The sequence below is a fragment of the Rhineura floridana genome, chromosome 2 (genome assembly GCF_030035675.1).
Source record: "Rhineura floridana isolate rRhiFlo1 chromosome 2, rRhiFlo1.hap2, whole genome shotgun sequence".
NCBI classification, from domain to species: domain Eukaryota; kingdom Metazoa; phylum Chordata; class Lepidosauria; order Squamata; family Rhineuridae; genus Rhineura; species Rhineura floridana.
This window is the reverse complement of record NC_084481.1, coordinates 52,470,403-52,486,112: the sequence shown is the minus strand read 5'-3', so window position 1 is coordinate 52,486,112 and position 15,710 is coordinate 52,470,403. Positions and strand designations below refer to the sequence as shown.

The window sequence follows — 15,710 nt, the reverse complement described above, 5'->3', positions numbered from 1 at the left end:
TGTCACCCCAAGAAAATCCCCAGAGGGAAACTCCCATTGGTGTCTTCCCTTTGGGGTCACCCCTGCTGGAACTGGCCTGTTGGATGGCCACTCACAGTTAGTTCCCTTGTCATTTGGTCCGACCTAGCTAGGTAACAATTGCTGAGAAATAAATCAGGTGTCTCTCCTCATCCACTCACACCTCCAAAACTCTTTCTTACTACTCTAGTTGAGCTTTTTCTCTCGAGCAGTCCAGGCGGCAGTGGCTATTTCTCAGGGGCAGAAGGGCCAGGCGTTGCTGGCTGCTGTCTCTCCTGTGTTCCCAACAAACCCTCATTCTGCATCTATGTTAGCCATATAGACATGGCACTGATACTGCATTTTTTACCTTGATCCTTATTTTATTTATTTGTTTGCTAAATTTCTATCCCACCCTTCTTCCCAGAAAGCAGAAAACTACAAGCCATAAAACATTAAAAAAAATATTTAAACAATAACCTTAAAAACAAAATGTTTTTTAAAACATTTTTAAAAACATATATATTTTTTTAAAAAATAACATCATAAGAACAATTCAGATACAGATGCAAACTGGGGTAAGGTCTCTACTTAAAAGGCTTGTTGAAAGATGTCCACTTAAATATAGAGGTATTTGAACCAGAGCGGGGGGGAGACTGGCAGGTGGCACCATAAAGAGAATGCTACGGTTGTGCTGTCCTGGGAAATTATACCCCTCTTTTTCATTGAGGTGCTGACTCATGCCATGACTGAAGAGGGTGAACCCTCTGAAGCAAAATCCTGAGATTGAGAAATAACAGTGGTTGGCATATTTTGTAATCTGTGGTCTCCCAGCATAGATAGGGCTTTCTTCCAGTTTGTAGTCATGGAGTGATTTTGGTTCTGCATCTGCTCCTAGCACTGACCTGATGCACTTAGAGCTACTTCCATCTGTTGAAAGGGCTGTGTCCTTTTGAGTTAGATAGGACCTGGCAGCCATCATTCACACCTCCATCACCTTGAGGTTATGCTACTATCATGCATTCTGTTTGTCTTGTATGGGGTGTGGGGTTTGGTTTTTAATGTGGTGTCTGCTATATTGTGGCCCTGCAACAAGTTTCTTCATGATGTAATTTGTTTTGGTGAGATTGTTGTCGATTCATCCACAAGTGCTTTCCTGTATGTAAATTGCTTCACAGCTTAAGAGTGTTTACATGCAGAGTGTTAATCTATACGCGGAATAGTGCCCTTTCTTAAGCATTTTATTCTTACCTGCCTTTGGTCTAACTGGCTTATTTGGACAAGTACTGAGAGCTTAATGAAATGGTTGAGAGAAATGCCAAGCAAATCAAGAAAGCTCAGTGTTGATTTATCTGGCCTCTCTGCATTACTATGGGCTGTGTGACTGACACTTTCAGATCTTCTGTAATGCAAGGAGATGACTTTGGCACACATCTCTGGCTGCTTCTAAATGCAACTTCAGTTCTGTCAAGTTGACAACTTGGAACTGAAGCTTAACTCATAAGCTTTCTCTTCAGTCATATCACAGAGCCTCAACTCCAGTGCTGACTACAGTGTCTCTCTTTTTCTCTCTCTCCCCTGCCCCACCCCCCCAGCATCATATCTTCTGAGTACATGTAGGGAAGCAGGAAGAAGGTTGCCAGAGGCATGAATCTTTGTAATGTCAGCATGCTAGACTACCAGCTTTAAGCTGTATAGAGTGTACGCTTAAGACACATTTTGGACAAACATTAAAACTAATTTTAGTATTGCAATAACTTGTGTCTGAACAATCTTTCTCTTTACCTGGTGAAACACATATGTGTATGTGTATATATGATGCCAGCACTAAAGAGGGGGGGAAATCACTTAATTTTTCTTCAGTCATATTAGAAAGGCAAGAATATTATTATTAAAATATAAACTATTTGTGTGATTTGAATTGCAGAACAAATAAGTTTAATAAGTGGTCTGCAGAGACCCCAGCAATTTTCAAGTGGTCTGTTGGGGCAAAAATTGAGAACTGCTGGCTTACACATAATCATTCAAAATCATTCTCATTCAGAGTCCTATTTGCAGTAGAGAAATTGATAAATGGATAGATGATTGGGAAACTAAATTAGCTTATTGTTGCCTTAGTGGAAGGTGCCCACTTCACAAACATTGTTTATGATAAGAGACAACAGTTAGATTATAACGTGTACTAAGTGCAGTTGCACATTATACACAACTACATCTAAAATGGCTCAGTTTGAGTGATGAAACCATCATTTGGAGGACCATAACTAAGCCATGGATTCACAGATAACCCCCTTCCCTATTGTGTGTGGCTTTCTTCTCACTTATCTGTTTGGCACAGTCCATAGTTTTCCACATTCTTGAATCAACAAAGTTTGGGAAATCAGATTTAGAAATCAAAAGTTAGTGGGTGTCCAGTTTTTCTTTCAAAAGGCAAGCAATTATCACTTGGATAATTCGGACGTTGTTACAAACTATGCTTAGTGCTAAACGTGTATCCGAGGAGGCACTCTTGCATGTGTGGGCAGGGAGGAAAGCCCTGTGTGAGTAGGAGGGGAATGAGAAAACACATGAGCCTGCTGCTCATTTACAGTCCTCAAAGCCATAGTTTGGAAGATCATCTGAATTGAGCCAATGTGGGTTTCTAACACTGAATATTAACTGCAAATAGTACTCTAGTTCCAGTTTTCATCTCAAGTTACTTTCCCTTTTAGCCTTAATGTATGTATAATGCGCGTTAAAGGATTTTGTTTAGGTTTTTTATTTCATCCTTTGCTATGTGGAGGTGTTATGTTTGTTCAGAAATTGAACGATTTTACTTAACTTATGCAATCCCTATATATGCTGAACAATTTTCTTTAATGCAGTAACCCTCAGTTATGGTAGGCATTAGATAAGGCAGCAGTGCTTGTTAGTTAAATTGGAAGGGTTATTTCTGTTTATTTCCCTACCCTAAACGAAAAAGTTCCAAGTAGACTTTTTGTTTAAAAGTATTATTTTTAAATGCCTTTTACCACAGTGGATGTAGAATAATCCATCTATCTTCAGTAAGGCATATAGCTTTGAAACTTGTGGTTTTGCTGCTTGTGGGTTACAGATGCATGCCTTTGCTTGTCAAGATAAATGTATTATTCTGTAGCTGTCTTCCCTCCCAATATGGGTATTCAGGTTGCATGGTAGACCTGATCAAAGCAAGCAAAATCTCCAAGGATAGAGAAAGAAAATGTGTGTACTCCTAGGAATCTGTTTTCCAGAGCTAAAATTGACATTTTTATAAATAATTTCCATGTAGCAGACCTTAAACTCACAATCACAGCAATTCAGTGATATGCATTTGGCATGAGTCATTTTCTGTTCTTAGTGCTTTCCATTGGAAATGGCATAAAAAGTAAGATTTCTCTGAATTTTTTATGCTGTGGGTTTACAGAGGACCAAAGATGTTCTTCAGTTGTGCTTGTCTAAGTGTGCATGGCAGCATAAATAACAAACTGGTCATAAACCTCAGCTGCTTTTCGAGGGTCATGTGTTCCATTTAATTTTTAAAGAATATAGAAACCAACTAAGCAGTTGATAGCAGGTGAATTGCAGGTGATAAAGGAGATTTTAGATGGGGCATTACTTCTTCCACACCTGGCATAGCTACATTATGTCATTTGCACAGAATTTCTTCGGCATTGTTATGTTTCTTCAACAAACATATGGCAGAAACAATAGCTAGATGATTGAATTGCAAAGCGACACAATGTATTTTTTAAAGCGTTTCCATATTTCATAGAGAGTTTGGGGGGGTTGCTGCAAATATATTTATGTCAGAAAGACCTTCAGTTCTGATTAACTGAGCTGAATTAACTGATTGCAGTTCATTGCCTTGGATATTACATCTATATTAGAAGTATGTCCCATCCCCCCCCGACTTGTTGTTACATATGATTATGTATAGATATTTAAAAAGTTAAACATTTAGATATATAGACATTTGTAAAAGCTGTAACTCCCCTGGAAGGTCTTGGATTTTTTAAAAACACAATGATATGTTAGAAAATAGGAGTCTTTAAAAAATAAAGTAGTAAAAATAATCCCTTTACTTGGCTAACAGTGTTGAGAGATCCTGCTAGGATGCTAGTCTGTTAAATGGATTATTGCATGTTTTGACTAAAATTTATATGAATGAGGTTCCTTGGAGACCTATTTGAATCCTAGATTTTGCCAAAATGTAAGCAATATTATGGATCTTTGGTCTGAAGACAGTAGCTGAAACAAATAAGGAATGTAGCTGTTTTTCATACAGTTTTGAAACCAACACAGCTGTACACATAGACGCAGGTTTTATTTTATATTGGCAGCTTGCAAATATTTAATACCTATTTCCAGTCACTGCGATTACTAAAGCATCCCTAGTACTGAATTCCATGCATCCCACAAACTAATTATATTTGCAAGGTCAGGATGAATACACATTTTCAGAAAAATATAAGGTTATATAAATGTGTCTTCTACTTGGCTGTTATATCACAGTTTGTTGATCTGGAGTATAATGTGTACAATTCACAAATTTGTCTGATAACAGAAAGTGGTGTGTGATTGTGTTTATTTTACTAACCAGTATATTCACAGCAATCACTTCCAAATATCTCTCCAGTAAAGATGTGTTAATTACAAAACAGACAAGGTCTTCTATTATATTAAAGCTACTAACAAGAAGACAGCAGGAATCACACATGTAAATAGCATCATCAACCCCTATTTTAGTCCTCTGTTTTGATCTGTGAGTTGCGCATAGACCAAAGGTGCTATTAAAGACTCACTGTATGAAATAGGCAGCATTATATGAACAAAATTTATTCAACAAGAAAACAGACCTTTAACATGAATTTAACAAGCCTGAGAAATTATAAACTATCATATGCTGCAGATTCATGCAGTGATAATAAACAAAAAAAGGAAAGTAAGAGGTTTCCTTAAGCTAGCCAAACCGCTAATGGTTTTGTTATAAGCTGTCTACTGTTGAAGTGACCTCTGCAAAGTCTCAAGGCACTTGCACTAGGCAGGATTAAATAGTCCAGTTGGTGAAAAGAATTTCGGTATAGGGCAATTCATAATAATAAAAAGTCACCTTGATCTGTATACTTTTTTTTTCACTCTTTATTCCCCTTCTCAGGAAGAGGCAATTTTCATTTAAGCCTTTAGGCTGCATTTTAATGCAATTACAAATCCTTGTGGTCAAAGGAAATTTAAGAGGTCTGCAACACTCTCAGATACTTGCATAAATGGAAGTAATATCAATTTATTTCCTCTTGAATTGACCCTTGTGAGATCTGTGTTCCAACTGCTTACGGCCATAAAGTTTCCACTGCTAAATATAAGGTGACTGCATTGCTTTCACTGCATCACACTGAACTTCAAAATACGCAAACCGAAAGAAGGCTTGAGGTACTGCATATATCCAAGTGCTCACCAGGGCTTTATCCTTGAATCTTACTGTAGCATAATTAACACCTCCTTCATCCATTGCTCATTAGTGCACTGGACATTAATGAGCCTATTTATTTTGATACGATTCTCTAAAGAAGGGACTCGTTTGTTCTTGCTGCGCAAAAAAAGCAATTATAAGATTGCATAGAAATCAAAATGTAGGGTGTGTTGCTGCATTTATGCTTTTTATTGCGTCCTAGATCTAATTTTAGGTTGCAGGTTGTTGAGCATGTTAGTTTTCCTTAAGACAGTTGCTATAGTGATCACAGTGAGTTCCTTTAATCTTAGTGTAGTTAAAATACTCTTTTTCTCATTGGTTGTAATGATGCTGCTAAGTAGAAGGAAAATGTCACTCAAGTCATATTTTTGTCCAGTAGTTTATAAGAAATGATGATTCCTTAATTCAAAATTGGGTGCCGTTACACAGTTGCAGTTCGCAAGTATAATAGCCGGTATTATTTTCTCCAGAGACTTATCTGAGTGCTGATGACCAGCACAATGAAATAGGCAGACCACTTGTCATTTTTTGAGACCTAGAATTGTCAGCTTTTACTCCATTCAAGCAGCAACGTAGAAATGATTTGAAACAAGGCTATTGAATGACTGTTCTGGGTTCCAAAAGTGTTTGTGCCTTGTGTAGTTCCATAGCAAACCACTAGATGGCTAAAGGCATTTCCCATAAACTTTGCCCAAACATGACCTTGCAAAAATGGGGCACTATAATCATAACAGAGTTACAAAACCTGATGTTTGGCCATTTATTTAGCATCATTTTCAGTGATCTATCTTGAAAAGTACATATGGAGCTCAAATACAAGACGAAGCAATTTTGTTTAAAAAAATGCCATTGCAGTCTTGGATGGGTTCCATGTTGTCTAGTGGAGCAGTCAGAATCCGTTCTAGGAGTGTAAGTGTTAGTACTCTAAAATATGAAGCACCTTTTGAATCTGATACACTGCCAAGTAATTGTATCTTTCTCCTCGGTGTAAATTCTTTATTTGTGTTGTTTCCTATCAAGTAAACCTCTAGAGAACTGCAGCGTAGAATATTTAGTTATGTTTTTGCTTACTTTTTATTTATACTCCCTTTTTGCTGTGGTTGGGCATTTGCAGGTGTTCATAAATTAAAACATCTGGTTCAAATGCTGTTTCAAGAGTTTGGGAAACTGGTACGAATTAACATTATATAAAAATATTAGATTTTAAAGCTGGCACAGAGCTCTACAAGATTAAGCTTTCTTAGTTGCTGTAGTGCTGTCAGACAGTTGCCCCAAACTAGCAAGGGAAATCCATGTGTGGAAACCCATGCATGGAAACTATTTTCCACATGTAGGTAATCTGTCTAGATTCCCATTGCATGTACCGGGAGTAGAAGTGTTATTCTTTCTTGAAATTACACACACACACACACAAAACACACACACACACACAAATCTTTCAGCAGGGGTGTGCGCTGCTGATGTGCGCTGCTGATGTTTCTGCACTGTGAGCTGTGAATGTAGTTCCCTCTCTATCAGCTGATATGTGGAATAATATTGTCTGAGAGACAACAGCCAAGAGGCAACCTTTCCATAAATCCAAGAGTTGTTTGTTTGCTTCTTCAATATATTACCTGCCCTTCACCATAACGTCCCAGGCGGTTTACACAATTTAAAATATTAAAAACAGTTTAAAACAATTACAGTCACAAGAATAGGGTGGGTCCTAAAATATATATTTCTCAGATGTCAAAGGCAAGGGTAAAAAGGTGTGTCTTCAGCATACAATGGAAACTGCATAATAAAGATCCCAGACACATCTCTGGGGAGGGAATTCCACAACTTAGAAACTGCAACAGAGAATGCCCTGTCCTGGGCCATCACCCCCTCCCCCAAAACTTCCAAGTGCATGCATATTTTCTCATCAGGATTGTGCAAAGCAAAGTGGATTGATTTAAATCAAGGTGATTTAAAATCATTATTTAAATCGCCAAGAGAAACCCTTTATTTAAATTAAGTTTGTCACAATTCTTCATATATTTCTTATAAAGTGGCACAAATCTGATTACTAAAACATGTTAAATTACAACTTAATATAGCATTTTCAAGGAGGGTACACTTTGTGTAATTGTTTAGATAACTTGGTTTTTATTAATTTAGGAAATAGTACATAATATTGCCTGTATCAAGCTGCAGATGCTTGTTTTTTGAGAAAACAAGTATAGAATGGAGTTCCCCAGGGAAGCTGAGTTATGCTGAAGTAAAACAGGAAATAGATTTATAGCATCACCATGATGGTCTGCCATGATGTTCCAAAATAAGGGGCTTATTCTGCAATATAAAATAAGAAAATGACACCCTGTGGCAACTCATAACTGCATCTTTCTCTACTGTAAACTTGGATTATAGATTCCAAACCCAGTTAACTGGTTAAACAAGGAGCTAAGCTTTTTTTTCTATTAACATGCAACATAGCAAACAGCTTGTTGAATAACACTAATACTAAAAGGCATGGAGAGTCTTGACAAATGATGCATTTCCACAGTGCATACAAAGTGAATTACAGTAGGGCCCTGCTTTACGGTGCTTCACTTTACGGCGTTTCGCTAATGCAGCGGTCTCAATTAGACACAATTAGACTAAAGCCCCACTCATATGGCGCTTGTTCCGCTTTTACGGTGGTTTTCGGGTGTCGCACGCCATTCTGTTCAATGAGTTCTGCTTTTCAGCGGTTGTCACTTTTCAGCGGGGGTCCAGAACGTAACCTGCCGTATGAGTGGGGCCCTACTACTGAATTTACCAACCAGTTGATCCACATTGTTCTTCAGACATATCCACAGCTTCATCCACATCACTTTCTCCCAATAAGCAGGTTTCATTACGATGTGTCATCATTTATGCAGCCAGTCCCTGCATCTCCTTTTTGCACTGTTCACACTTTGCATGTTTTGCTTTTTTGCCCAGGGAAGGAATTTCTTCAAAATATTCCCAGATAGGGTCTCTCTTACGCCCAGAAGCTATGATCTTCTGTGGCACAAGTGGGGGGGGGAAGCTGGGACTGTACTAAAATAACGTCCTCCCTTTTTTCTTTCCAGTCCTCTCCAGTGTTCCTTTCTACTCTGCCTCCAGCTGTCCTTTTCTATATTGTCTCTGCCCTAATTCCTTTGCCTTGCGTGGTGCAGCTCTACCACCACGTAAGCCCAGAACAACAACCCCATTCCCATCCAGCCTGTGCCTTTGCAAATGTAACTTTAGTCAGAGCAACAGAAACTGAAAGTCCAGAACTTCCAAGAAGCAAAAGTTTGTAGTTAGACTGGGCAGACATTTTCATGAGATGAAAAACTGAAATGAATGCCCATGTTTGATTGGTAGGTAACTCAATGTATGTGTGTGTGATAGAGCCACAGTTCATTTTCATGAGATTGTAAGTGTAGGTTTAGCATGTTTATAATAAGATATTGATATAAGATAATAAGATATAATAAGAATTGAATGAGAGAGAAATTTACTATTTTATTAATTTTTTTTAAAAAAAATCTGATTTAAATTGAAACATCTGATTTAAATTGAAACCACCTCTTATGCATCCTCAATTTTTCTCTTTTAAGTTGCTTCTGCTAGGAAGCATACGTTTGGATCTCACAGTCAGGAAGCCTAAGTGAACTTCTTAAAGGGAAAAAATCCTGAAGTGAACTACAATGCTAGGTTAAAATGGATGGATGGATTTAATTAGGCAGGATAATCATAAGGATAGAAGGAATATGCAGATATCCCCCAATCAACCAAAAGACAGATTCTTAGTGGCTTCAGTTACCTCTGGCATAGGAAAACTTCAATTACTCTAAAGTACTAATGTGCAAATCATAGTTCTTTTTTGCACACTCCTGAAAAGAGATGGCCTGGTATTAACCCATTTGACCTGGGGATAGAGCTACCCAGTTCGTGAGGTGGAGGAGAGGGCTGAGCATGGTATAAAATCTACCAATCAGCTCCTGAAGGTTTGGTTCACTTTGTACAAGTTCTAGAAATCAAAAGACACCTTTCCTTCATAAATTTGGCTCATGCTGTTTTGGTGCTTTGTTCCTGTAATTCTTAAAGGGAAACCCATCCCCCCAACATCCTGCTTCTGATAGTTTTGCTGTTTGTATAAGAACACAGACAGCTGCCTAAATCGGAATTGCATCATTGGTCCATCTAGCCTGGTAGATGATTTCAGACAGGAGTCTTTCCAAAACTTAACTGGAGATGCCAGGGATTGAATCTGGGACCCTTGGTGTGCAAAGTTGGTGCTCTACCCATGAGCTACAGAACTTCCTTTCTCAGTTAATATAAGCCAGTGATTCTCAAACGGTGCGCCCAGGCACACTGGTGCGCCCTAAGAGGTGGCTAGGTGTGCCTCAAATATTATGAAAGTATATTTAAAAATGAGAAGAAACCCATTTGTATAGGGTAAGTAATAGTTTTCTATAGTTTATTTTTATTCATATTTTAAAATATATTAATATATTTTTAATTTTGTACACGAAGTGCGCCAGAAAATTTTTATATGTTTTACAGTGTGCCACGAACCAAAAAAGTTTGAGAACCACTGATACAAGCCTACACTGTGCATCTGCCTATTGTTACCACCATTAGTAGATCCTCCAGTAACTCCACTAGGTTATGCAAGATGAGCACTACATGAGCTAAAATATGTAGAGAGGATTCTCCTCTTTATCTCTAACTTGATGATGATGAGAGAGCTTTGTTAATCAGTCAGGACTTTAGGATTCGATGTGTCATTTATTTACAAGGGCTTGAAGAAAACCTTGGATGCCGGATTACAATTTATGCTTTTAATTTGCTGAGCGTTAGAATGTGTAGATGACATTTATGGTGCCTTAAGAAAATTCATACTGTATGTGTATTTGTTATTCATTGCCCTTATGGCAGTGTTGAATGTGAAGAAAGGCTTGCATCGCATAGTATGCCAGCAAAGTGTATACTTATGCATTTGCTATTCCTCTCTGTTGCCATGTAACCTTAAAGGATATGTAATTGTCAAAAAGTTGTTCCAGACAATTTAAACGCCTGTCTGCTGCCCTTGGGCAGCAGCTGAAGAGCAGGGTCAACCACCCTTCGTAGTTTATGGATTGAATCAAGATACAGTAATTTTTTGTTTTCCTAGCCTCGGGATTTGTGTTTAACCCCATTTATTTCCATTTTCTGAGGTCTCATTGGTACTTCTGACTTCGTGCTTAACGTGGCCTCATGGTCTGATTCAAGTGCTGCTTCTGCACAGAAAGCACTTGTGCTAGAAGAAGCATTAAAAAATGGCAGTTCCTCATATGGTGATGACATGTACATCTTATTTAACTTGCCACTGGTGCTCCCCTAGTGGAGATGTGTGGTTTTGTGTTGTTATAATTGTGTGTTGCTATCATTTCCTAAGATACGGTGGGTTTTTCACAGACACACTTTTCCTGTGAAACTGTAAGGTTGAGAGTCTCTCCTGTCCTTTGCAGTGCTTCACACATTCTTAGTAAATAATCCTGTTAAATAGGCCATTATTATTAGCCGATTATTATGGATTAGACAGCCAGTGTAGCGTAGTGGTTAGAGTGTTGGACTACGACCTGGGAGACCAGGGATCGAATCCCCATACAGCCATGAAGCTCACTGGGTGACCTTGGGCCAGTCACTGCCTCTCAGGCTCAGAGGAAGGCAGTGGTAAACCACATCTGAATACCATTTACCATGGAAACACTATTCACAGGGTTGCCATAAGTCGGGATCGACTTGAAGGCAGTCCATTTCCATTTTTTATTATGGATTGGGAGCTGAGGGATAGTGGCTGGCCTAAAGGCACTTAGGCTGCAATCCATGTCTACTCAGAAGTAAGTTCCACTGGGTTCAGTGGGACTTACTCCCAGCCTTAGTTAGAATGTTGGATTGTAGCCTTAGTGCATTTGTAGCTGAAGTGAGATAAAGGGTTTTAGAGCACACCAGCTTTGTTTTGAGAACACTGGATCTAGTCTAAGAAAATTGGCTTGAAGGACTAAGGGTTAACTGAGGAATGACTTGGCTCTAGCGCTGTGGTCTTGGTGTCTGTTGCCCCACCTCAGATTTTGCACAATATATTTTGTAGACACGGAGTCTTTTCTGAAGGCATCTGAGGCAAAATCAGAGAAACATTTGTGTCTTGTTATTTGTGGGCTCTTCGGGAATACAAAAATATTAAGTAATAAACTAAAAGTTGTCCACTGTATATTTACTGTTGCGAGTGACCTTGATTTCTGTTCCGCTCCTTTTTTCTTTTCTTTTTTTGCTCTGTTTTGCTCCTGGCCATGACACTGACAAGGTCGTCATAATCCATCCGACAGTTTATAGCCTCTTTCCTACTTGCAGGGAGTAAAAAGCATCTGTAGAAGGGACTACATGGGGAAAGTGCCTTGCTGACTATAATTTTGTTGTCGTTTCAAGTATTCCAATAGTATAATTGATGTGACAGGACTGGGTTTTAAACATAGTCCCTTAGCTTGTGCTCACTTTCAGGTTTAGTCTCCCTGTCATTCAATTTGAATAGGTAAGATGTAGGTGACAAACATGTTTTTAAAGTTACATAGTGTGTGTGCGTGCGTGTGTGCGTGCGTGTGTGCGTGCGTGCGTGCGTGCGTGCGTGTATATAGGTAAACTTAAGCCATCAAAATAAGAATGTATAAAACTTAAAATTTATTTTTTCCCAACTGCCTGAAAAATGTAATAATTGGTGTCGCCTTACAATACTCGGCTGAGTTAGTGTGCTGATGACAGAGACAGCAGGTGGTTCTTTTTTATTAATATTATAATTAAATAATTTTCTGGGAAAAGGCCAAAAACAGATGTGAGTTGATTGTGACTTCTCCACTGTTACTTGGTGCAATCACTTGCATTTTCTACAAAGAATTGACTTTGGCGTCTTGTTTTTACAGGTTGTTATTGATGCCTTCAGGTTGATCAATGCTAATATGATGGTCTTGGGACATGAACCTAGACAAACAACTTCAAATCTGGGTCACTTAAACAAGCCATCTATCCAGGTAAATTCAGTATTTGGTGTAAGCATATGTATGTCTGTATATCTATATAATATATCTATATTGATATATATTATTAATACATTCTGTGCACACACTCTTTTTATGAATGTAACCTTTTATAGACCCGTCATTAGATGAGTCTCTCTTAGTGGTACCCCGTATTCCTCATATTCATCTTGTGCTTACTCAGAGCAGGGCCTTTAGCATATTTCATTTTATTGTACGTTGCTTTGAAATGTTTGCACATGAAGCTGTTTATAGACAAATGGAATAAATAATACTTGCAAAATGCTGATACTTCTAAAATACTAAATCTTACTACGGAGATCTAATTATTACAGCCAAAGTGAGGTTTGATATGGCGTTAAAAATGTACATAGTGGCTCATTTTTACCTTTGCTGTGCCCCTGTTACAAGAAGCTGTTATTCCAGAGATCATATGAAGATTCTAGACAAGTGATAAAATAAATTATTTCAGTGTTTTGAACACTGATGCTCCTGGGCTTTTTTTCTGTTGGTCCTGGTTGTTCATATGAGTTCATAAGGGCAGTTTGATTGAGTCATCAAACTAATTACTTGGAATATTGATGCTGACTCCAGAATCTCTGTTCAACAAATCTGTTGTTTCGCATTATGGCTTCCCTCCCTGTAGCACTGTAGTCCTGGCACCACAGAAAATGGGCCTTTTCAAATATTTCCTTACCTCCTGGGATTGATTTGCAGTGTCATCAAAGTACAAGCCAATGGGCTCGTGAGCATCCTCTTTTGACCATGGGCTGAAGATAAACTGGGTGATCCCATTTATCTCCCAAGTTCATCAGTTGCCACTACCTTCCAGTGAAAGGGTCCCAGAGCCTACTATCAGTCTCTAGCTAGATAGAACCCTGGGGCCAAAGTAACATCTGAACCAAAACCATCTGAACCAAAACCATAATTCCATTATTTTAATGGAACTTACTCCCAAGTAAATGTATTTATGATTGCAGTTGTCTACCCAGTAAGCACATGTACTTGGAATCAAGGTGGGTGTAATATTCATATATATATATATATATGTGATTTTTTTTCTTTTTCTTAAATACTTCCCTAAAAGTTTCAGAAACTAAATTCAGTATTACAGTTGAATTGCAGCTATACTTATGTGAAAGTAAGTTCCATTGACACTGATGGAATGTTTTATCTTCAGAATTCCTGTCTTCTCTATGCTTCCTATTTTGGGACAGTGCAGATGTAACATACCAAGTATCTTAATCAAGCCGGGGATTCATCTTTCCATCCGCCCTTCTTCAGATGAATCCCTCGTCCCTGCAATTAAGAGTTTTGCCAGCATTGACCTTAACTGCAGTTAATGCTCACCAGGTTTTCTACTTATCCAGGATTTCAATCAGCATGTGAAGTTGCTTAACAGACCCTAGTTAAGGGAGATCCTAGTTTATCTTAACTGTAGTTAATTAAGTCAAGAGCTAGTGAATTTACTCAAGGGAAGTGCTGTAGGGAATGACCATGTAGCAATGCAGCCAAGCATTGAAAAGACTTTAGAAAATGTTAGTCTCTGTCTTTTCTGTATGTATGTAAATGGCATCATTGTTGCTCTAACTTGTAAAGAGAGAAAATGTTAAAACAAGTCAGTTGAATTCCTGTCTATTGTCTTTTCAGGCTGAATACTGAACTTCAAATGCATTGTTCTGTATATAAAAAGCTTACAGGTCAAGTTACATACAATTTTTATGTAACCTTTTCATGTTTTGTTTTTTAGTGCGTATTTAAATATTAAAGACTTTCTACTGTAAACTGCTTGGAGATCTTTTATTCTAGTAAGCAATATATGAATTTTGTTAAATTAAAATAAATGAATAAAAGCCTGGTATTAATTATTATTATTATTATTATTATTATTAATTATTATTATTATTAATTAAATTTTTATACCACCCCATAGCCGAAGCTCTCTGGGCGGCTCACAGCAGGTAAAAACATCTAACATACAATTAAAACCACATATTAAGCAATTTAAAATAAGTTAAAGATATCAAAAATTAAAACATAATTAAACAGATACTAAAATGCATATTAAATACTACTAAAATGCTGAAAATGCCTGGGAGAAGAGGAAGGTTTTTACCTGGCGCCGAAAAGATAATAATGTTGGCGCCAGGTGTACCTTATCAGGAAGAATATTCCATAGTTCGGGGGCCACCACTGAGAAGGCTCTTTTTCTTGTTGTCACCTTCCGGGCTTCTCTCAGAGTAGGCACCCGGAGGAGGGCCTTCGATGATGAGTGCAGTGTACGGGTAGGTTCACATTTCCTCATGATACAGAATGGGTTGCAAACAGACCTCCATACAGAAAGCATCTTGTTTCTTAAACAAGCATTCCCTCATGAATGATTAATGCTTTGTCGTTATCATTCTCACACTCTAATGGCAATCATTATATATATATATATATATATATATATATATATATTCTTTTTAAAATGAATTTTAAAAGGCCCAGATAGTTGCCACCAAGAACCCTAATTATTTCTCTGAAGATTAATTACAGGAGCACGAATAGCAACATATGCTGTAAACACTGGCCTTGCATTTGAAAACAGCATAAAACCACTGTTGAGTTGGAATCGTCGGCTCCAGCACTTACTCTCACTCTGGAGATTTTATATCTAGTCATAGTTTAAACCCCTCAGACTTCACAATGTATGTTGGTAGAATAGCTTAACAATCTCAAGCAAACAAAAGAATTTCTGTTTAATAAGGTAGAAATATATTACTCGATTTGAATCTGTGCAAGCTACAAACCATAATGAGTATGGGAAGAACCCACTAATGTTTTTGATTGGGTGCAGGCAAGCCTGTGCTTGTTTGTTTCTAGAGAATATATTACTGGGCTTTTCAAGGCAGTATGTAATGACCTCTCAGGCAAACCCCAAAGTGTCATACTTCATTATTATTTTCTTTTAGAAAGTTAAGTAATACCTTGGGCTCTGATCACCCATTAAAAGCATAGCCAGCTTCTATAGATTACTTATACCAAGCCCAAACCTAACCTGTTGTAGATTTCCAACATTTCTTTTAAATTACCATCCATTAATATGTGTCAACCCTTAGCAACAGAGGCCAGGATTCAAATAGTTATGTGTCTGCATGTGGAATAACAGCTCTTGTAGTACAGGGTTTTGTTGCAGCAGCTCCCACCATCAAAGAGACAAG

The 15,710-nt window shown here is 37.9% G+C and overlaps 1 protein-coding gene across 1 annotated transcript in view; it reads left to right on the top strand.

Annotated features, from left to right (window-relative positions):
- PSMD14 (proteasome 26S subunit, non-ATPase 14) overlaps positions 1 to 15,710 on the top strand; it is a 76,315-nt gene that overhangs the window by 48,674 nt on the left and 11,931 nt on the right. Inside the window, exon 8 of the mRNA XM_061608648.1 lies at positions 12,394 to 12,501. Coding sequence (XP_061464632.1) covers positions 12,394 to 12,501 — 108 coding nt within the window. The remainder of the gene's footprint in view (positions 1 to 12,393; positions 12,502 to 15,710) is intronic.